Raw genomic sequence first — 22,641 nt, 5'->3', positions numbered from 1 at the left:
GCAGGAGGGAAGGAGGGGCGCAGCGCCCGCCCGCGCTGCTTCGAGTCGGAGGCGCAGCGACGCGATAGCAGTAGCCCGGCGAGAGGCCGGTGCCGACCCCAACTCCGACCCCGTGAGGCGGCCCTTCCAGGCGCAGCTGTGGCAGCAGCAAGCGCGATGACGGCGGAGGAGACAAAAGCGGATGGGGCACCCTTGGAAGGGACAGACATCACCCCCAAGCAGGATGAGGGCGTCCTCAAGGTACCGAGCGGCTGCTCCCCGCTTCGGGTCCGCGCACCGGCGGGAGAACGGTATCTCCCCGGGGGCTCTTCCCGCTGAAGGGACGAGAACCAGGCCGTTAGTGAGCTGACCGCTGCCTGGCGGCCCCAGCGATTCAATATAAGCGGCGAGGAGGGGGGGGAGGCCGCCTCGGCCGCGCAGGCGCTGCTCGCCCGCGGGGGCTCCCACGCGGCGGCCCGGGGCTGTCAGCAGCTCCTTCCCGCGCTGCCGCCGGGGAGCCCCGGGTCGCAGCGGGGAGAGGCTCTGCCTCCGGGTATCCCCCCGGGGCTGGCCGGGCCCGCGGCTGTGCCCGCACCGCTGTGTTTTGGGGGCTCCGAGCCCGCCCCCCACCCTCCCCGCACGTGTTCAGGGGCTAAGAGTTAAAGATGGTGCTTGGGCAGCGCACGTGTGTTTCGTATCGTGCTTAGCTGGCGCCAGGCCGTGCTGCCTGCTTCTGCCTGCGTCTCAGGCGCCGAAAATGGGGCTTCTCCATCTTGATACTAGCAGCCTCTCAGAGCTGAGGTGCTGCGTTATACGTGGGGGCCTGATGGAAGTGCACCCCGACGGCAGGAGCCGGAAAGGCTGATCCTTGGTTCAGTTTTAGAGGGGAATTGAGCCCTTAAGAAGCTGCAGGTGAGGTCGGTAGGGCTGGTTGCGGGCGCGGTTTGTGCCGTGTATCCAGGATGCCGGTAGACTGGCTTCTTTCCTTTGTACTGGGAAGTCGGTTGATATGGGTAGCAGAATTAATACCATGAGGGGGAGTTGCACTAACCCTCTCTGTCAGATAGTTCCTATTTCCATATCTCTGGAAGCTTCTTTAGTCTCTTAAATGGTAACGATCACTAGAAGCGTTTTTTAATCGCAGTGAAATTTCAGGTTACAATGTTCGAAAGAAGAAAAACAGCACCACAGCAAAGGCAAAATTCTGGATATAATCTTTGGAACCCTCTAGCTTAAAATTCTGAGTTTGCCGTAGAGGTCCTGCCTCCAGTGATACCGGGGACCAAGCTGAAGATATTCTGCTTTCCCATTTTTCCTGCTAATGTGCTTTGATGAGTGTCTATTTTTTCCATGTAGCACAGTATCAGGTTAGAGTTCTCATTGGCATGGCTGTCCAGGAAGCTGCCTGCTGGTCTCCTGCAGCTCAGAGCCCTGAGCATGGTATAAGGCAGTGTCAGCCTGCTCCATGCAGTGCCCACTTTCTGATGATGGAGAAGCAGTAGGTGATAAGTTTTCTCTTTTAAATTTTTAAAAAGGAGGGGAGGACAAAATACTTGCAAAAGAACGGAGGCTGTGAGAACCTCAGAAAAGGCAAGATTGTGAATGGATAAGGCAAAAGATGGGAAAGATCATGAAGTGCACTCTTCATGGATTTTTCTAGAAGTTGCCAGAAAGCAGAATACACCCATTGAAATCAAAGGTCTAACTCTGAAGTAATCCCCACCCAATTTTGACTGGTATCATTGCATTGATTCCAGGAGGGTTTTGGGCTTTTTTAAATTTGTTTATTAGCTTTGTATGCGAATATAGTATCCAGGGGTTTTTACCTGGTATCGCTGAATGTGCTTGCACTGTTTCTAGTGTAAGCATTTAAGTTTAAAAACAGAAACATTTGCAAACACAATGTGAAGAGAAGAATAGGGGTTTTCCACCAGCAAGGGAAATGTAAACCTTATGAAAAAGAGGGTTACTATATTCGGTATATGAAAAAAGTGGAATTTGAGTCTCTTGAAAATGAAACAAATGCAAAAGGTTAATATTGTATAAATACAGAAAATGAGATATTCATTGCTTTCATGTTGGCTGACTTTCTGTGTCACTTCTAGAATATGGTATGTGAAAAGCTTAGTATTAAATGTGGTTATTGCAGAGGGACTTCAGACTGACTCCTTTAAAATCACTAGTTTGGAACAGTTCTATTTTTTTCTTTTTTTTTTTTTTCCCCTCTTCTGTGTTTGCAGTGAGATGCTCCAGCTTGAGTCTGACAGGAGCTGTCATTGCCTCAGCTTTGGGTGGAGGGTGTTGGTGTTTTCAGTCATACAGTCAATTGCAGGGTTGGTGGGAGGCAAAGGAAGAGACTTGGTTGGTTGCAAGTACCTGAAATTTGGGAACGAGGCTCCCTAGGGTCTGCTTCCTTCAATGAAAAACATGATTGGTACAGTAGCATGGCATTTGTGTAGCTTTTCTTTAAAAGAGGAACACCAATCAATGCTTCTGGATGACTGTCCTTGAATAAATGTTTATCTTCATGAACTCCATAGATGCAAACAATTACAGTCCTCCATTGGGTCTCTTTTGCCTAGCTCTAAAGTAATGCACAGCTTTGGCTTGGAGCTAGATGGTTTCAGTCAGTATTGGGGAAAACTCAAATTTGTCCTGTTATGGGCAAGGCTTCATATTCTTGCTCTCTGTGATATGTCAGTATTCTTATCTATTTTTATACATATTTCAAATTAACACCAGAAAGATTGGCCAATCTTGGTTTTTGTATACCAAGGTTAGTTGATTCGAGTCTTACTAGGTAAGCTGGGGAATCTTGAGGAGAAAATCAAATCTTTGCAGCTGTATGTGGAATCATGGTGATAACAATCTGTGCCAAAGTTCTAGGAAGACAAAATTAATGCCACATAATAATCCTGAAGTGTTCCTCTGTTGACTGCTTGCACTGACCTTTGTTTGGGTGAGATTCTGTTAATCTTTGTTAAACTTTCTGGTTTAACTTGAATGATCTCAGACCACGTGTTAGAATAGACTACATGGAAAGAACCAGCTCATTTTCTGGTTTAAGTGCTTTGCCTAGAGTGCCAAACTTGGGGGTAGTGATAGAGTGGTAGTGAAGAAGGTACTTAAATAAAGCCTAATGGTTTAGCGGGAACATGTAAAATCTTGTTGAGGAAAGGTAAGTGACATTGCTAACTATAGATGCAAAGATCTGTAAACTGGTGCCAATTAACTTCTCATGACAGCAAGAGCCATCTTGAGGTTTCTGCATGTGCACCACTGGTGATCTGCAGGCAGAATAGTAAATCCATTTCCAGGTAACTGAAGAAAACCTGCAGATCCGTTATGTACTGGGGATAACTTATGCATCTAAGTCGATGGAATTCATGTCTAATAAGCAACGTTAGTTTTCATGCTCATAGAATTGTGTATGTTTTTCTTAGGTTGTCAAGAAAGAAGGCAGTGGGACAGAGTCTCCGATGATTGGTGATAAAGTGACCGTCCATTACACAGGATGGCTTCTTGATGGCACAAAATTTGACTCCAGTCTGGACAGGAGAGACAAATTTTCATTTGACTTGGGCAAAGGTAATATCTTGTGCTTGGTATTGCTCAGTTTTGGTAATAATTGAGGTGGGATTTCTCTGCATGTTAAAGTTGCTATTTAAACTTGTTTTCAGAGCTTACGGTTTATTCTGTTAGAATGACCCAATTGGAGCAACTTTGAGATTTTTCTGAATGAGAAAACTGTGTAGCCTCTTGATTGAAACCTGCTGAAGAATTAGTTGGCCTCGGACAGAGTGCTCCAGGGGAGCAAATTTGCCCTGAGGCACCATGATAAAGGGTAGTTAAATAGCCAGGAAGTGCGTTTTGTTGATTTTTGCCAAAGATCTGCATTCAGAAGTACTTGACTGTGACTAGATACTGGGCCAGGGTGCGTGGGGGCAGCCGTCAGCTGCAGTGTGATGAAACATAATCTCTTTTCCCCTAAGTTCCTAAATTAACCCAAAGGTTAATCTTGAAGTAGTGCCTCTCTTCATTTTCAAAAGACTTTGGTTCGTTTGGTTTTTGTTGTTTGGTTTTTTTTTAATTAAAAAATCTGAACATCCTTGTTATAGCAAATCTTACCACTCTTTTTTTTTTTTTTTTTTTTTTTTCCGTTCTTTCCCCTGGCAGTTCATTACTTGCTGCTTTTTCATTTAGGAGATAAATTCTGCAGTGTACCTGAATTTGAGATGACATGAAGTTTACCTCTTAATGCAAGACTGATAGAAGGCTTGATTGAGTTGAAAGGAACAGCAAGTAGGAGAGCTTGAGTTTAGAGATAGGATTTTGTTACTTGAGGTTCCAGCTTCTGCTCACTTTTGTGTTTAGAAAGAATACTACTTGTCCTACTTTTCTTCCCCATTCTGTTACAAGCGCATGTAACTTTTAGTAACCACTCGTGCTGCTCTTTGCCAACTGATAAAAGTACAGAGAGAAAATGCTCTTTGGATTGCTTTCAAAATACAAGTAGGCAATCTCTCACCCTAAGACCTTCCTCTTCGGAGAGTTACTGTTACTTCCTCGCACTTGAGATTGTGCCAAGCACTTCAGCCCATATCTGTTCAGATGACTCTACAGGCAAGGAAGTAAGGGGAGGAGAAGAATCACCAGCTACACCTACAATGAAGGAATTTAGCCGAATCTGGGTCCCGAGATAACTGTAATTGGATTAAGATTAAAACTGATGTACAGAAATTGTAGTGAGCACTGGCCTTTCAGTATTTCTGCTGTCTTAGCTTTTTTATACTAAAAGTGGTGATGCTGAGTTTCACAGCTGGTTGTGCCTTTATGTATGCCTAGCAATCATGTGATTGAAATTTGACTTGCATAGGTGAAGTGATCAAAGCATGGGACATTGCTGTGGCAACTATGAAAGTTGGTGAAATCTGTCGGATTACATGTAAACCAGAATATGCCTATGGCTCAGCTGGAAGCCCCCCAAAGATACCTCCCAATGCTACACTGATCTTTGAGGTAAGTGAGAGATGGTTATTAAAACTGTAAGCTTGAAAAACTAAATCAGAAAATCTTATTTCACTGTAGAAATAGGATATTACATCATGTAGAAGATACATGATGTGATACCCTTTCAAACAGGAATTTTGGGTTTTTCTGAAGAGTATGGTCAATTATGGTAGTGTGGGTAAAGCACAGAATTCTGGTTTGGCTGCTACTGATCTGCAGTGGCTCAGGTTCCCTTATTTGGAGTTTTCAAAATACTAGGCTGTTTTACAGTGTTCACAGTTTTAATTTTACAGTATGGAATATTCACTGTAAGAAAGTACGGGTTGGGAAGGTGTATAGGCTCAGTGGTAGACTCTGGAGTAGTTGAAAAAATGAAAACCTTGAATCTTCTTTCCACTTCATAAGACTCAAAGGAATAATACATTATAAAGTTTTCAGCAACAGAAAGAGCAATTAATGTCCTTAGCAATGTATTTTTCATAGTCTTTTGGGTTTTCTTTGCGAAATTAACACAAGGTTATATGAGCTATTTAGGGGAGAAAGAGATAGTTGCCTCATATAAACTGTTAGAATATAGTGTATTTGAACGGCCCTGAAACTGTGAACTGAAGAGCTGAGCATTTTAATAAGCTTTAAAGCACCCCAAGAACAGTATGGATTCAGGTTGCCTGTTGAGTAGCAAAGTCTCTGTGGATCCAGGTTACAGATCAGTCTTACCATGATCCAAAGTCTTTTGTACACACTTGGTCCTGTGACAGATTCATCAATTTTGAGTTTGGTGTTTGAGTAATGCTGTTCACATGGTCAGTTTCTCCTTGGTGAACTGCAGGTCTTGGTGAGCATGGGTGTTTCTTAATGCCACCAGCAGAGGACAGAATTTGTTTCCTACTGATCTTTAAAGCATCCTCTCCCTCTTTCCCCTCACACTCCCAAAAGAGGGTGGAAATAGCAGCTCTCTTGTGTATTATTTCAGTAGTGAGATTGGTTTCACAGAATGCTGAGACTTTTTTTTCTCCATAGGGGATGATACTAAAGCTGTTTCTGGAGCATGCTGTGACAGTCCAGTGTTTTGGGAGGATATATTTTTCTTATTACTGAAACAGTTCAATTTCTCACTTGAGAGAAGCCAGATGTACACTTTTTAAGTACGATTTCTAAAATTACTTCATCGCTGTAAGATTGAATGTTTTATTTAATATCTGAAAAATAGGTCATGGAGTAGTACTGAAAGCTTGTTTAGACTTTAATGGAAACAATGAGCATCTGTTAAGGGTACATTAAACATAGTGGGATATTGTATTTGTATTAAATTTGGATAGTCTATTTGCATTTATTTTCTTTGCATTTCACTTACTTGTGAGTAATTGCCTGTAACGTTTTTTCAGGGGGGTGGGGGGTGTTGTTTTTTGTTTGGTTTGTTTGTTTTGTTTTGGTGGGGTTTTGGTTGGTTGGTTGGTTTGTTGTTTTTTTGGGGGGGGGGTGGTGTTGGCTTTATTGTTTGGTTTTTTGAAAGACCAGAATACTATTTATTAGATATCCATCAAAATAGTATTATAGATGTATTTTGTGAGGAAGGATTAAGAAAAAAAGACTGCCATCAGGTTGTATTCCAGGCCACTAAGGGATGAGAATTCACTTATTTTGAGTACATCAGAATTAATGCTTTTATTTCTGCAGTTGACTGTTGAAAAAGAATGCCTTGTAAAGCTGTTTGTAAATAGCATTTATATATATATAAATCTGAAGATACTCATGGTGTACTTGTGTTGGATGAACCACACATGCTGGAACGCTGTGTGTTTTGTACAAATGCAAGCGATGCGGAGAGATAAAAACACTAAAATATTCACTCTCCTGACCTGGTGATTCGAATGCGAACTTTAATGTTGTTTGGGTTGGTTTGTGGGATTTGTTTGTTTGTTTTTTTATTTAGGGGGGTTTGTTTGTTTTATTGGGGTTTTTGCTTGTTTGGTTTGGTGTTTTGCGTTTTCCTGTGTCACTTTTTTCTGCTCACTTCAGTTTGGTTGAGGGAAAGGAAAAACAAAACAGAACTACAGTGTAGCAATTATTAAACATGTTCAGCTTCTCTGCTTTTACTGTCCGTGCGCAGTGTCTCAAAGCTCAAGACCTCCCTTGTAGCATAATAAAGCATTTTAAGGGCTTATTTGTTGTTACACAGCAAGAGATAACACCTGACCATTTGATAAACAAATGCTCTAAGAGCAAGATGTGTTTTGTTTCATCAGAGTACTATCTGATACAGTCACTTAGATTATTCGCTTCCCACTAGGTTTTTCTCAATGATGCCAGTCTGACTTCTCTATCTTGTAGGTGCTATTTAGATAAAAAGTGTTTCATTCATGAGCCTTTATAGCCCCAAATGTCTGCCTGAGCAGTATGGTTAGAGGGAGAAAAGGAAGAAAGAAAAGCACCCAAGCCTTGACTGGTTTTTTTGGAGGGTGGGGTGTTGTTTTGTTTTGTGTTGTGTGGTGGTGGTTGTTTTGAGGGGAGAGGGTTTGTTGGTTTTGGGTTATTTTTTTGGGGGGGGGAGTTGTCTTTTTTGGTTTTGTTTGTTTGTTTGTTTGTTTGTTTTGGTTTTTTTTTTAAGACCAGAATACTATTTATTAGATATCTGTCAAAATACAGAGTGGAGGTACTCTTTCTGCTGGTGCATATTCAATTCCTTTTACATTCCAAGTTTCTTAAGTTCAGTGTTACAAACCTCCACAGCATTAGCACTGAACTTTGTTTTTTAAGCAAGGTACTTGGCCTAAACAATCACTCTTATAATAACTTGCTCTTTCCTGCTGTTCACTACTGTTTTAATCAAACACAGGATAGCAAAAGATTACTGATTTTTTTGTCTTAATTTCACAGCAGCAACAACAAGTTTCTTTGTGGCTGGATTATTTTTTCCATCTTATCATGGCACTCCCACTTTCAACTGCAATTTGCATTAGAGACTTGGGAGGACATGTGAAGATTAAGGCTGCGTAGTTATCTCCTACATTATCATCATCTCTTAAAAACTCTAGACACATTGTTGCAGTAGCAAGTTTGCATTAAATGTGGGCCAGATCATGGTTCTGTTATTTTATCCTTCTTCTGGAAATAATTGTTTTCTGAAATGATCCCACAGTACACAATGATAAGGCAGGACTAGAGGGGAAGAGGTTACAGGAGTAGAAAGTGAACGTTATCTCTGTTCAGGCATGCAGTGGAGTTTTGGAAAGATTGTTCTGTGGCAAAAGAGATTGAAGAAATGGGTGGGGAATTGCTAAAGTCTGAAAAGATGCTCTTGAATTCATTTAAATGTAGCAGGACAAGCATTGGGAGTCAGGTTGGGCTCCATTCCAAGCATTTTGAAGTTGATATGAATTTGACTATAGATGGAATTTAGGGTATAGTCAGGACTTAAGGATTGCATCTTTATATTTAATTTTCTTGCTCGTTTTGTCCTTGCATTACTTACAAACCTCCCTGGCCCTTGGATGCAGTGACACTGTTGGTGATTGTACTTGACCGTAGAGTAAGAGGGTGTGACAGCTGCTTTGGTTCCACTTCACAGTGGCATTTGAGAGCAAATTCCTCCTGGCTTAATGTGTTCAAAATGTTTTTTTCCTTCATATTAAAAACAAACAACCCCTAACAAATAAAAACCAACCAAACAAAAAAAACAACACCAAAAAGCCCCAGACCTTCAAGCTGAAAAACCACTATCCGTACTTCTGCCTGCAGACATTAGCAAAAATACTATTAAAGGCAGTAGAATATTTTTTTGCAGTAGTCCCTAAATAATTGTGGCTCGTGTAAGCTTTATTCAGAAGCCAGGTTCACAGTCCTTTAATTGAAATGATCTAATTTGTAGTATCAAGAGACCAAGATTACTGGAGAAAAAAGCTGTGAGGGCCTCAATATAATCTGAAACTCACAGTTTTTCATTCAGCATCTGCTGAATTACAGCATCTTCATAGTGCTGGCTGTCTAACATCTTACGAGATGTTAATGAAGGTCGTGGCTTCCTGAACTGTTACAGTTTCAAAGATCTCTGGAAAACAAATCACATTGATGTAATGGGAATAAATGCAAGGCTTTTCTTCCCTCTGCAGATAGAACTTTTTGAGTTCAAGGGGGAGGACCTCACTGATGATGAAGATGGTGGCATCATCCGAAGAATCCGTAAAAAAGGGGAAGGCTACTCCAAGCCCAATGAGGGTGCACTTGTAGAGAGTAAGTATGTTACACAAATAGTAAAGGGGTTTATCCTGTGGGAGGACAGAACCTTTCCCCAGTTTACAACTCCTTGCCCTGACAGAGAGGAATATATAGCTTCTCTTTCTTTTGCCAGGCAACTTACCAACCTAGAATAAGCTTTCATTCTCTTATTTCTAACAAGGTTTACACTTTCCAGCAGCAACTGTGTTCTCCGGAGGAACTGAATCTGATAAAATGCTTATCTCATCACAAAAGGTAGATGAGTGTAATAAGGTTTTTCCATTTGTTTAGGAACAAGAGGGGAAGTAGTTCTGGCACTTGCTAGGGGAGGAAGAGGGAGAGAACAACTGAAAAAAAGGGATTTATTAAGTTTAGCAACAGAAGTTTTACTTGCTGCCAGTCGCCACCATGCATAAGTGACTGTTAAAAGAGAGAAGACCATTTAGGAGGAGGATTTGGCACTCCCTATATCACCTATGCTACCTGCGCCGTACCATACATAGATAAATTACGATTTTTTTTCTCTGCTTTTTGTTACCAGTCCAGTTTGAAGGTCGATACGGAGATCGTGTTTTCGACAGGCGGGAATTGCAGTTTGAGATTGGAGAAGGTGACAACTATGATCTTCCTCATGGTCTTGAGAAAGCAATTCAAAAAATGGAGAAATCGGAGGAATCGGTGTTCTATCTCAAACCCAAGTATGCTGTTTCTGATCTTTTGGTACTTCAGTATAAACTTACATATCTCAGTATATCTACTAAGTATTTGGCAAGATGAAGTGTTTTGCTATAATGCTTTACAGCTTTTTTTTCTTTTTTCAATGCTTTAGTAAAAACTTGATCAGCCCCAAAAGTTTGATGTGTAAGAAACAGGAAGCCAAGATCACTTTGCCACTTGGTTGGAAGTAGCAGCATTCCAAAAGAAATTTACTTATGTCTGTATAGTGTTGATCTTGGTGGATATTAAATATTGTTGCTCTCTGACATTTTTCTGGTTCCTTTTAATGAAACAGTACTTTTGCTGTACATGAAGAACAGCTCAGAATAGGAAAAGAGCCAGTGAGCCTTCTGAGCAACCTGATGTGACCAGATAGCTAGTCCTTACGTGATGTGGTTAGTGAAGAGTGTCAGATGTCTTTTATCAGAAGATGATGTTCACTGGTGTTCTGAAAGCCGTTTGGAAAAAGACTTATTAAAGATTCTTGTGAGATTATTTTTTTATTTTTTTTTTTAATCTCTCCCAACCTCCAATCTTACAGCTATGGTTTTGGAAGTGCTGGGAAGGAGAAATTTCAGATCCCTCCAGATGCAGAGCTACAATATGAAGTGAAACTCAAAAGCTTCGAAAAGGTAGGAAGGAGAGACGAAGTCCAAAGAAAGACTGGGAGGTGGGGGGGAAGTATGAGTGCAGTTTAAACAAGGCTGATGGAATCCTTGAAAGTTGATCTGAAATAGGGAAGCCATTGTTGTCAAAGATGACGCTGGGAGCTCGTGGCTGAAACTGTCTGTTATTACTGTATTCCTTTCTGTTGCTGTTGGTGTTTATCCTGTTCCAGCCCAGTTTCCAGTATCAGTGCAAAACTCCACTTTGCCAGACCTATCTACCATACTGTTAGTGGGAAGCAGGGTAGCTGCATAGTCGTTGGTTTCCCAGAAGTTGTAGCATTGACTTGAACTGTTCCTGTTTGGGTAGGCTAAGGAGTCTTGGGAAATGAACACAGATGAGAAGCTGGAACAAAGCTGCATTGTGAAGGAGAGGGGCACTCAGTACTTCAAGGTAAATGATAATCCCCATGTAATAATAGCATTTCTTAGTCCATATCGTGAGCTGATAACGCTGATGACAGCTTCTGTTATTTTGGAGTGGTGTTTATGGTAATCTGTGGTGTTTTACAGGGAGGACTGGAAGGGAAGGTGCCTTTAAAAAAAAAAAGCCTCAGAGTTGGAATAACTAAAGAACTAACTCTGCAGGGAGTTCTTTCTGTCAGAGCTGATTGCTCTACCTACAGATAAATTTGGGGTATACATTGATTAGTAGCAAGGTTACAGTATAAATTCCTGCTGTGGGATAGTACTGTGAATGAACAGCACTCATTTGGGTAGAGACGTACAGAGAAGCTGTTTCAAACAATATGACCAACTGAAGGCAGACCTTCCTGTTTCTTTCATAACGCAGCAATAGTTCTCCTGTTTGAAAATGCCCCATCTTCCTTGTCTTGTACCAAAAGCTGTGTGTGAGATGGAAGTTGAGATGAAATACCAGTGCTAGCCTATACCCCTAGCTTTAGTGGGGGAACCAGCAGGTCTTCCTAAAGATCTTCTGATCCTATGCAGGAATGGCTTTCAGAAGTAATATATTCTTTATGATAGAAGTTATTTTCTGATAGATTTTTTTTTTTTTTTTAATCTATTTTTCAAGGTAGAGCAGAAGGGTCAAAAGGGAGCTAAAATATCCTGTGAGTTGTGTGATAATTTAACTGCCTTGCTTACAGGAGGGGAAATACAAACGGGCAGCATTACAGTATAAGAAGATTGTGTCATGGCTGGAGCATGAATCGGGACTCTCCGATGAGGAGGATACGAAAGCTAAAAGCTTGAGGCTTGCTGCTCACCTTAATCTAGCTATGTGCCACCTCAAGCTGAAGGAATACTCCCTGGCTTTGGAAAACTGCAATAAGGTAGTAAGGGTTTCTTTATTCTTAAGTTGCAGAGGCCATCTGACAGGTTCTCTCTTTCTTTAACAATTTGAGGGATACCAGACCATGTGGTGTTTGGCCTTTCTCACCAGCTTGCAGTATAGCAGTTGGGCAGTACTGAATACAAACTATAAAAATATCCAACAGTTTATTGTTGGATATTTCTTATATGCTTCTACCACCTTTCTGCTACATTTTGAATAGTGAAGTATTTAGATATGGTGAATGTAGTAATGTTGGCAAAGGTCCGTCAAAGAGCTGTTAATACAGCCAGGACTAAATCTTAGACTTGCTGGTTCTTTGTCAAGTCAGCCTACTGTATTCAGTCCTTTTTGTATTCAGTTCACTTTATTAGTAAACCCTGACAAGATTCATAACTCTACAATAGAAGGTACAGTTTCTAGCAGTCTCTCGTGTTCTGACTGCATATTTTAAAAAAACCTCAAGTGAATCTTGTTTATCTTGTTTAATGCAGGCACTCGAATTGGATAGCAACAACGAAAAAGGCCTCTTCCGGCGTGGAGAAGCGCACTTGGCCGTCAATGACTTTGACTTGGCTCGGGGAGATTTCCAGAAAGTGATACAACTTTATCCAAGTAACAAAGCTGCCAAAGTGCAGCTGGTAACTTGTCAGCAGAAAATCCGGGAGCAGCATGAGAAAGAGAAAAAGATGTATGCCAACATGTTCCAAAGGCTTGCAGACAAAGACTTAAAGGTAAGTAACACTGCACCAGAAGACAAGAGGTGGTGGCATGTATTAGACAAGGAATACTATTTTAGGTATCTAGCTTACTTAACACAGGAAGAACACTCGAGTACGTTCCCTGGGGAGTTGGTAGGAGGTGGAAATAGCCTGCAGTCAAAATGATTAGGCCATCTTGTTTGAACAAGACAACTAGTAGTTGCACAGAATGCTTTTACTTATTTCAGCTGAAGTTGGAAGGCCAGTTAGTGTTAATCAGAAAACATTTGAAGTGATGAGATGCAAAAGTAAGATTCAAGAACTGAAAAAAAAAGTGCCTATTCTCCTCAAACTGATTGCTGCAAGGGACAGTCTGTTTTGGTGTCTTTCCTTTTTTTTCTTTTTTTTTTTTTTTTTTCCATTAATGTCTGTTGTACAGATGGTGCTGAGCACCCATTTGCTTCTCATGGAGACATTAAGATGTGATTGATGCGCTCTATCTCAAATGTCACAAATTATGAAGTGTGAGTAGTCAGACTGTCGTAAGATTCATTATTCTACTGTATGGATTGTTTTGCTGCTAAGTGTTCACTAGAATTTTAGTAAATACTAGTTCAGTTAACGATGGCAATATTTGAATACAGGTTGTAACTAAGTTGTATCAGCTAGCAAGATATGGTCTAAGTTACTGGTGAGAATCACATACACTAAGAAAATGTTGTGTTTGTATTCCTGAAATCTGATGATCCAGAAGGAGTAGGTAAACCTGTAACTTCCAAGACAAATCTGAGATTTATATCACTCAGATTTTCTCAGTAATATTGGGGAGTGCAGAAGCTTGTATATCGTGAGGTTTTTTTCACAGATCTTTGTGTCCACCTTCCAGAAGACACATGAAGAATCTAAAAAATTGTCAGATACTGGTAGCCACAGGAAATTGGCATAACTTGTGCCAGTGAGTCTCGCCAGGGGCCCACTGTACTCAGATGAGTGTATCCTGACAACTCAGGTATCTTGAACTGTCAGCTGATAATTTCCTGCATGAAACACTTCACAAACCTCTGTTTCTTCCCTTCCTGCATTCTTTCAAAATGAGATATATCTGAAATTGATTTATGTCCCAGAGACAGTGGGAGAGGTATTCCATTTTTCATCTCTTAGTCTAAAGTAGAAGTCATACAGGGTAATCACTCCTAACTGGATGGTTGAGTGCACAAGCTGTTCTGCCTGCTAGTGGCTTTTTGGTTTTGTGGGGTTTTTTGTGTTCGTTTTGTTTTGGTTTTTTTCTCCTCAGATATTAGCAGTAGTCAAGTGGATTTGGTTCTACTTCTCATGAAGGAGTGTAAACAAATACACATGGAGACATTCTCCACTGTTTCTGCAAGGAAAGTGTCATTGTCCATGTAGTTAAATGTGGCTAAAGCAGCCTGATGTCATCAGTCCTTGCTTATTGGAGCTTGGAGAAAACTATCCTGTTCTTCTAGACTTGTCATGTATAGCCATGCAGTACCATGATTTTTGGTAAGCTTTAATGAAACATCTTGGGAAGATAAAGGCACAGGAACTAAAGTAGAATTATTTCACTGTTGGACATCTTCACGTTTGAAATTGCAGGTTTTAATTGCCAGCTGCCAGGCTGTGCTGTGCAGGTTCCCTTCAGGTAGCACAGCTGCTGGGAATCTGGCTTTCTCCACTAGGTGTGGGACAGAGCAAAATTTATTCAGAGAGGAGGAGTGGATTGCTGAAACAAGCTGTACCCACTAAAAGTATGAAAGGGCTGCCGTTGTGCTTTTCAGAATGTACACCTCAGACCCCAAGATGAGAACTTGGTAGGGTTGTATACTTGGCAAAACGCAGACTCACAGACTTTGCATTGCAGACTGTCCTGGATTCTGCAAAGGCATGGCACTTAGTTCCAATTTTCCCGTCTACTTCAGATAGAATCAGCTTACAGAGTCATGGAATCATTTGGATTGGAAAAGACCTTTACCATCATTGAGTCCAACTTAACATGGCACTACCAAGCCCCCCACTAAACCATGTCCCCAGGTGCCACATCAAATGACATGCATGTCATTTGAATACCTTCAGGGATGGTGACTCAGCTGCTTCCCTGGGCAGCCTGTTCCAATGCTTGACAACCCTTTAGGTGAAAAAATATTTGTAATATCCAATCTAAACTTCCCTTGGTGCAATTTCAGGCCATTTCTTCTTGTCCTATCACTTGTTACTTACAAGACACCCATCTCACTACAGCCTCCTTTCAGTAGCTGTAGAGAGTGATAAAGTCTCCCCTCAGCCTCCTTTTTCTCTGGACTAAACAACCTCAGTTCCCTCAGCCACTCCTGGTCAGACTTGTTCTCCAGATGCTTCACCAGCTTTGTTGCTTTGCTTTGGATGCCCTCCAGCAACTCAGTATCTCTCTTGTGAGGGGCCCAGAACTGAACATAGGATTCAAGGTGCAGCCTCACCAGTGCCGAGTACAGGGGGATGATCACTGCCCTAGCCCTGCTGGCCACACTGTTTCTGGTGCAGACCAGGATCTTATTGGCCTTGTTCGTTCTTCTCAGTAGATAGATGATCTTGGGAATATACATGTGTTTACAGTATTGTTTTCTTTTTTTCTTGGAACCACCTGGCGTACTTCTGATTTACATGTTTTCTTACGAAAAAGGGTCAATGGAACACTCAGTGCACAGATCAGTTTTGGGAATTTTTCTTGCAAGAAAACATGTTTTCCTGTTAATTCATTTCTCATGTTGCTTTACTGCAACAGTTTTGCTGTTGGGGGGCACCTACACTCAAAAGTTCTGGAGGAGAGGGTTTAAACAAACAAATGTCAGCAATGTCTTCCGGTTTCTAAGAAGGCAGCTTGGACTGTGGTTCTGAAATTCATGACATCTGCGTATCCTATGGCTGCAGAAGTACAACAGCCACTCTTGCATGAGTAATTTATTTCATAAATTTGAATAGCTCACATATGCAAACTGTGAATTTTTAAAGGTTGGAATGTTTGTCACCTTATCTTAAGCCCAGGATTGCTAGGTAACAGATTTTCTTTGGAAAGGAGACTTTGCCCTTATGTGCTTCACAGAATGCTTCTAAGGATGAAAGATTGACCTTTGATGCCAAAGGATGACCTTTGTTCATTGGCTGTGGTTGCTTGTTGTGGCTAAGATGATGTAACAGTTGAAGGATTCTGACCCTTTTTCTCCTTCCCCCAGTAGTGCATGTTTATGTCCTTGCTTCCTCTCGTCTGTCCTCACCTAACCTCATAATAAAACAGATGGTTCAGGGTGCTAGGCTGACAGGTTGAAGAGCAGCTGCATTGCACTGTCTTTTGAGATAAGCAGGATGAGGTAGACATTTCTGCTTCCCTTTACTGTGTTTGAAAATTATTGCGAGGTCAGGATGTGCTGGTTATGTGATATTGTAAAAACTGATCTCTGACCCTTACCCACATGGCTCTCTGCTTCCTATACCCTTCTGTGTGAACTGGAAGATCCAGCAAGGAAAGAGGCTTTTGGAGTAGCCACCTTGTCAGATTAGATTTTCTTCAGCTAAACTCTGTTACAGAGGACTCTTGCCAAGTTGAAATGACTCTTTATGAAACTAGGTGTCCAATAAGGGTATCTCTTTGTATCTTAAGTCTACGCGAGCATCATACAAATTGGAGGTCAGGGCAGGGTATGGGAATGGTTGAAACTGAATTGCATCTTATTTCACACACACTGCAATTGAAACAGGGCAAAAGCAGTTCTGTGCAGAAGCTTCCTAAATAAATTTCAGTCTGTGGGAGAACACTTTCTTGAAGTGTTATGTGGCAAATGTGTGCACACCACGTATGAATCATAACCATCTAACACCAGTATTATTTCTCAGCCTCCTCTAAACTGCTTATGATTTCTGAGATGCAGATAAAAATGCTAAGAAAATTTTGGTTTGTCTTTGCTGAAGGTCCTGATACCTTAATTCCGTCTTGCAAGGAGACTGGGTACCCTCGTGATAAATACCAAATAATGCCTGTGGTATTGTTTGCAAGTGCTAGCAATTTTTTATAATAAGGAATCTATTTTCTTTGTCTCTTTTTAGTCAGCTGCTTCTCTTCAAGTCAGCCACACTGAAGATGCAGAAATGAAAGACGAGCAGAATGGAGTTGAAGATAAATCAGAAGTTGACACAGAAGCATAAAAACAAACCCTTTCCATTAGTTTTGTAAATGAAAGAATTTCCAGTGAATTAGACCTTTATTTTTCTACCTGGTTGGACAGTGGCTTCAGGGGAGCAGAGGCTGAAGCCACCATGCCACAGTCAATTACAGCTTTATATGTCTGTTGAAGCTGAGTGGCATCATAAATCTGGTTTAATCCTAGGGACTTTATTTATTCAATCAGCCTGTGTTACTGTTTGGGTTCTGTCTGGATTTACTCTGCTTGGTTTATTTGCATTTTGCCATTGGTGTTTGTCTTTTTCTGGTTCCAGTTTAATTCCAGGTTCTGCTTCCTAAATTCATTTCCCAATTTCTTTCAAGTAACCAGCTTTTTCCAGGAGTCCTCATGTGAAACTGGAGAACAAATTGGCGCTCCCAGTTCTTCTGCCTTGGGATTGCCCCCTTACTTCCCTGTTCGGTATGGAGTCTCTTCCGCTAAGCGTTGTAACCTTTCTTGTATGCCTCATGTTTGCAAATTGCTGAAGGTGAAGACTGTGAAGTCACAGCTTAAGTAATAAAGCTCCAATTAAACTCAAGAAAACAGAACTTTTTGTGGGTTTTCATTGGAATTTGCGTAGAGTTAAGAGAATTTATTGTCCTTCGGTCATCTGGTGTTTTCTCATCCATACAGCTGTACAATAGCCACAGTATCACATATCTCAAGTGATCTTCTCCTCACTTCTTTCATCTTCCGGTGATGATGTGGGATTGAATGGGAAAATTCAGTCCGTAAACAATTGGCTACGAGACTGGTGCTTTAGGCAGGGCTTTGGGTTCTTTGATAACGGCTGGTTTTATAAGGCTCCAGTCTGGATGATGGCACGTGGGAAAGGTTTAACTCACAGAGGCAAAAGGATGCTGGGGCATGAATTAGCAGGGCTCATTTGGAGAGCTTTAAACTAGATTCGAAGGGGGATGGGGTTGTAACTGGGCTTGCCCCAGTGGGGCAGCACTCTAGGATTGATGAAGACCGGGAGGCCTCCTATAATGCTAGGGTGAAATTGGTGAGCTCAGCTCCCTCCTTGAAATGCCTGTACACCAATGCGTGCAGCATGGGAAATAAGCAGGAGGAGTTGGAGACCTGTGTTAAGTCAGGAAATTATGATCTGGTGGCAATTACAGAGACGTGGTGGGACAGCTCACATGACTGGAATATACTCATGGAGGGCTATGTCCTTTTCAGGAAAGACAGGCCAGCCAGGCGGGGTGGTGGGGTTGCTCTTTATGTGGGAGAGCAGCTGCAACGTACTGAGCTCTGTCCAGGAACAGGGGATGAGCCAGTTGAGAGTCTGGGTGAGAATTAAGGGGCAGGCTGGCAGGGGTGATACTGTTGTGGGTGTCTGTTACAGGCCACCAGACCAGGGTGAGGAAGTTGATGAGGCCTTCTACAGGCAGCTGAGAGCGGCCTCACAGTCACAGGACGTGGTTGTCGTGGGGGATTTTAATTTCCCTGATGTTTGCTGGAAGGACTACACAGCAACCCAGCCACAGTCCAGGAGGTTCCTCCAGTGTATGGATGATAACTTCCTCATGCAAATGGTGGATCAGCCAACCAGGAGAGGAGCGCTGCTGGATCTCATCCTCACTAACAAGGAGGGTCTGGTCGAAGCAGTAAGGGTTGAGGGCTGCCTTGGTTGCAGCGACCACGAGATGGTGGAATTCAGGATCTTGTGTGGTAGGACCAGTACAATAGCAAGTAGAATTGAAACCCTGGACTTCAGCAGGGCAAACTTTGGCCTTTTCAAGCAATTGCTAGGGGAAGTCCCATCGGCAAGGCTGCTTGAAGGTAAAGGGGCCCAAGATAGTTGGTTGGCATTCAAGAATTGCTTATTCCAAGCTCAAGAGCTGAGCATCCCAACACGTAGGAAGTCAAGGAAGAGGGCCAGGAGACCTGCGTGGCTAAATAAGGAACTGCTGGGTATGCTCAAGTGGAAGAGCAGAGTTTATAGGTCATGGAAGGAGGGGCTGGCCACTCGGGAGGAATATAAGGCTGCTGCTAGAGGATGTAGGAAGGCAGCTAGGATGGCTAAGGCCTCCTTAGAATTAAATCTGGCCAGAGGGGTCAAAGACAACAGAAAGAGCTTTTTCAAATACATAGCTGATAAAACTAACACCAGAGGCAAGGTTGGCCCACTGGTGAATGGGATGGGTGCCCTGGTGACAGAAGATACAGAGATGGCAGAGTTATTGAATGCCTTCTTTGTCTCAGTCTACTCTGCCGGAGGCAGTCCTGAAGAACCCTGTACTCCTGAGACCTCAGATGAAGTCAGGTCACTGGAGCGGTTTGCCTTAGTCCATGAGGAATGGGTTAGGGACCAGTTGAGCAATCTGGACATCCATAAATCCATGGGTCCAGATGGGATGCACCCGCGGGTGCTGAGGGAACTGGCGGAAGTCATTGCTAGACCACTCTCCATCATCTTTACCAAGTCTTGGGAAACGGGAGAGGTGCCTGAGGACTGGAGGAAAGCAAATGTCACTCCAGTCTTCAAAAAGGGCAAGAAGGAGGACCCGGGTAACTATAGACCGGTCAGCCTCACCTCCATCCCTGGGAAAGTGATGGAACACCTTATCCTTGATGCCATCTTAAGGCATGTCAAGGATAAGAGGGTTATGAGGGGCAGTCAACATGGCTTTACCAAGGGGAAGTCATGCTTGACCAACCTCCTAGCCTTTTATGAGGAAATAACATTGTGGATGGATGATGGCAGAGCGGTGGATGTGGTCTACCTTGACTTCAGCAAAGCATTTGACACAGTCTCCCACAGCATCCTCATAGCTAAACTGAGGAAGTGTGGCCTGGATGATCAGGTAGTGAGGTGGACTGCGAACTGGCTGAAGGAGAGAAGCCAGAGAGTTGTAGTCTATGGGGCGGAGTCCAGTTGGAGGCCTGTATCTAGTGGGGTGCCTCAAGGGTCAGTACTGGGACCAGTATTATTTAATATATTCATCAATGATTTAGATGAGGGAATTGAGTGTACTGTCAGCAAGTTTGCTGATGACACTAAGCTGGGAGGAGTGGCTGACACGCCAGAAGGCTGTGCTGCCATCCAGAGAGACCTGGACAGGCTGGAGAGTTGGGCAGGGAGAAACTTGATGAAATATAACAAGGGAAAGTGTAGAGTCCTGCATCTGGGCAGGAACAACCCCAGGTTCCAGTATAGGTTGGGGAACGACCTGTTAGAGAGTAGTGTAGGGGAGAGGGACCTGGGGGTCCTAGTGGACAGCAGGATGACCATGAGCCAACACTGTGCCCTTGTGGCCATGAAGGCCAATGGCATCCTGGGGTGTATTAGAAGGGAGGTGGTCAGTAGGTCGAGAGAGGTCCTCCTTCCCCTCCACTCGGCCCTGGTGAGACCGCATCTGGAATATTGTGTCCAGTTCTGGGCCCCTCAGTTCAAGAAGGACAGGGACCTGCTGGAGAGAGTCCAGCGCAGGGCAACTAAGATGATTAAGGGAGTGGAGCATCTCCCTTATGAGGAAAGGCTGAGGGAGCTGGGTCTCTATAGTTTGGAGAAGAGGAGACTGCGGGGGGACCTTATTAGTGTATATAAATATATAAAGGGGGAGTGTCATGAGGATGGAGCCAGGCTCTTCTCAATGGCAAACTATGATAAGACAAGGGGTAATGGGTATAAACTGGAACACAAGAGGTTCCACTTAAACTTGAGAAGAAACTTCTTCTCAGTGAGGGTGACAGAACACTGGAACAGGCTGCCCAGGGAGGTTGTGGAGTCTCCTTCTCTGGAGACATTCAAAACCTGCCTGGACACATTCCTATGTAACCTCATCTAGGTGTTCCTGCTCTGGCAGGGGGATTGGACTAGATGATCTTTTGAGGTCCCTTCCAATCTCTAACATACTGTGATACTGTGATACTGTGAGTATCTGAGTATTTTTCTACGTTGCTCGTTCACTGCCATAGAAAATTCCAATAATAATAACGGTATTTACCCATATATTTGCAAAAGGAAAAACCTATTGCGGAAAATTGTACAAAAAGTAAATCTGTAATCTATGCATAGATCTTATTTTCTGTTCCTATTGCTTTCTTCCTCTTTACCTTCCACATGGTAAAACTGGACCAGGGAAAAAAAACATGTCTTTATACCGACTGGCTTTGAAGAGAAAATAGGAGATAATAGTGTAACACATTACAGATACTTGTAATGAACTACAAACTTCTGAGTGATTTGAATGTCTGCTTGACCCCATCTCGCAAGAAAGCTATTACTTGATATTCTGCTTCTTTCTGTAGTACATTTTGTGTCTTGTTTGGGGGCTGGTGTGCTTTTGGATTTTGTGGGGACTTTCTGTTGAAGTTGGGTTTTCTTTCTTTGTCTGCAGGCTTGGAACATAGTACTTAAACTCACCTTCTCTGTTTATGCTGCTATGTAGTGTTAAACTTGGCATCTCCACTGTCCTGAGACCCTGTAGCAGCAGGAGCAATTTTTTTGCCTGCTCTGCAGGAGGAAGGTAGATAAATCTGTTCCTCTCAGGTACAAAAATGGGTTTGGTGGGGGTTTTTTTGGTTTTGGTGGGTTTGTTTTGTTTCTGGTTGGTTAGTTGGTTTTGGTTTGGTTTGTTTTTTAGTGAGAAAGATGTCTTTGCATGGGATGGTCTGGAATTGTGTATCACTGGGAGTATCCCTGTTTTAACATGAATGACATCTGAAATACTTAAGTTTGAAATGCTGGTCTCCTTTGCTGAGAGAAGTACTGCATAAGCACTTATTCATGGTTTTTTTATGGGCCAGGGTTTGCCTGGACCTGACCCTGCAAGAGCACCGGCTTGGGCCAGGCAGTTGTATAACTGAACTGTCACCAAACTGTTAAGGTCTCCTTGACATGCTGTCCTGCCCCATGCCCAAAAGAAGACCTTTTCACCAAATGCTGGTGGGTTTGGAGCTAGCTTAGGGAGCTGTGAACTGTGCTGCTCTCTGCAGGGTGTAGCAATGCCTGAAGCTTCAGAGCCGTGGGTGAGGGATGGAAGAGTCAGTTTATCTTGTTAGGTTATCACATTTCAGGAAATGCTGATTTGATTTGCTTAGCAAAGCCTTACTGTTGCCAGGTAGTGCAGGTGGGCTTTATGAGTTCAGGAGCAGCTGAAAGAAGGTTCCATACTGTCTTGAGGAATGGGGCCTGTTGCCAGCTGTTGATGGCACACTACTGGTTTTTAAGTGAGGTCATGCATATAAAGTTCAAATACAAACCAACTTCTGTGTCCTTATAAGAAAATGCTTAAACAATTACAGGACTTTGTTAACCACATCCATCTGTCTCTTTACAAATTCTTCACCTTGTGTAGTGTTGCTGTAATAGTTGTACAATATTATTAAGGTAACAGAAGTGTCCTGTTTCACTCTCAGCTGTGGAAGTGGGAAGACCTGATCTTTGTCCAACCTACAACAGTAGACTGTGCCCTTAGATCTGACCAGGAACTAAACACCTGCTTTGCAGAAGGCAGTAGTGACATAGTTCCACTGCTACAGGAGCTGGATCAAGCAAAAGCGCAGCTAGGTCTCCCGGCTGTGGGGCTGCTAAGCCTGCGGCCTTGTAGGCCGTCACCCTGTCCGCTGTTCCCACGTGGCAGGCGGGCACCGGGGCAAGCAGTCGGGCACTCGCTCTGCCGGAGGGCTCACAGCGCAAAGGCAAAAAGTACGCTTCCATGCTCCGGCTATGGGGCCGGGCGGGCTTTACTGCTCGTTCCGGCCTCTGCCGCTACCGACGGGCCCGGCTGCAGCCCGCCATGCCCCGCCCAGACCTCGCGTTGCGCCTGCGCGCCTTGGTTGCGTTATTGACCGCCGTTCACCACGGCACCGTTGCTCACCGCGTTCCGCAGGCAGGCCGG

The 22,641-nt window shown here is 43.1% G+C and overlaps 1 protein-coding gene across 2 annotated transcripts; it reads left to right on the top strand.

Annotated features, from left to right (window-relative positions):
- Window positions 1-17,471, top strand: FKBP4 (FKBP prolyl isomerase 4). 2 transcript variants are annotated; one of them, XM_080630347.1, is made up of 10 exons: window positions 1-240; window positions 3,423-3,567; window positions 4,856-4,998; window positions 9,099-9,219; window positions 9,746-9,902; window positions 10,463-10,553; window positions 10,897-10,980; window positions 11,696-11,881; window positions 12,375-12,614; window positions 16,674-17,471. In XM_080630347.1, exons 1-10 carry the CDS (start codon window positions 157-159, stop codon window positions 16,770-16,772), a joined length of 1,350 nt encoding a protein of 449 aa, XP_080486473.1. In that variant the 5' UTR covers window positions 1-156; the 3' UTR covers window positions 16,773-17,471. The 2 variants fall into 2 exon arrangements, with proteins under 2 accessions (XP_080486473.1, XP_080486472.1); XM_080630346.1 differs by lacking the exon at window positions 16,674-17,471 and having other exon boundaries at window positions 12,375-14,642.
- The last annotated feature ends 5,170 nt before the right edge of the window (window positions 17,472-22,641 follow it).

Source organism: Psittacula echo (assembly GCF_963264785.1).
Source record: "Psittacula echo genome assembly, chromosome: 1".
Classification (NCBI taxonomy): domain Eukaryota; kingdom Metazoa; phylum Chordata; class Aves; order Psittaciformes; family Psittacidae; genus Psittacula; species Psittacula echo.
Note: the sequence above shows the minus strand (reverse complement) of the source record. Positions and strands in the feature narration are given on the sequence as shown.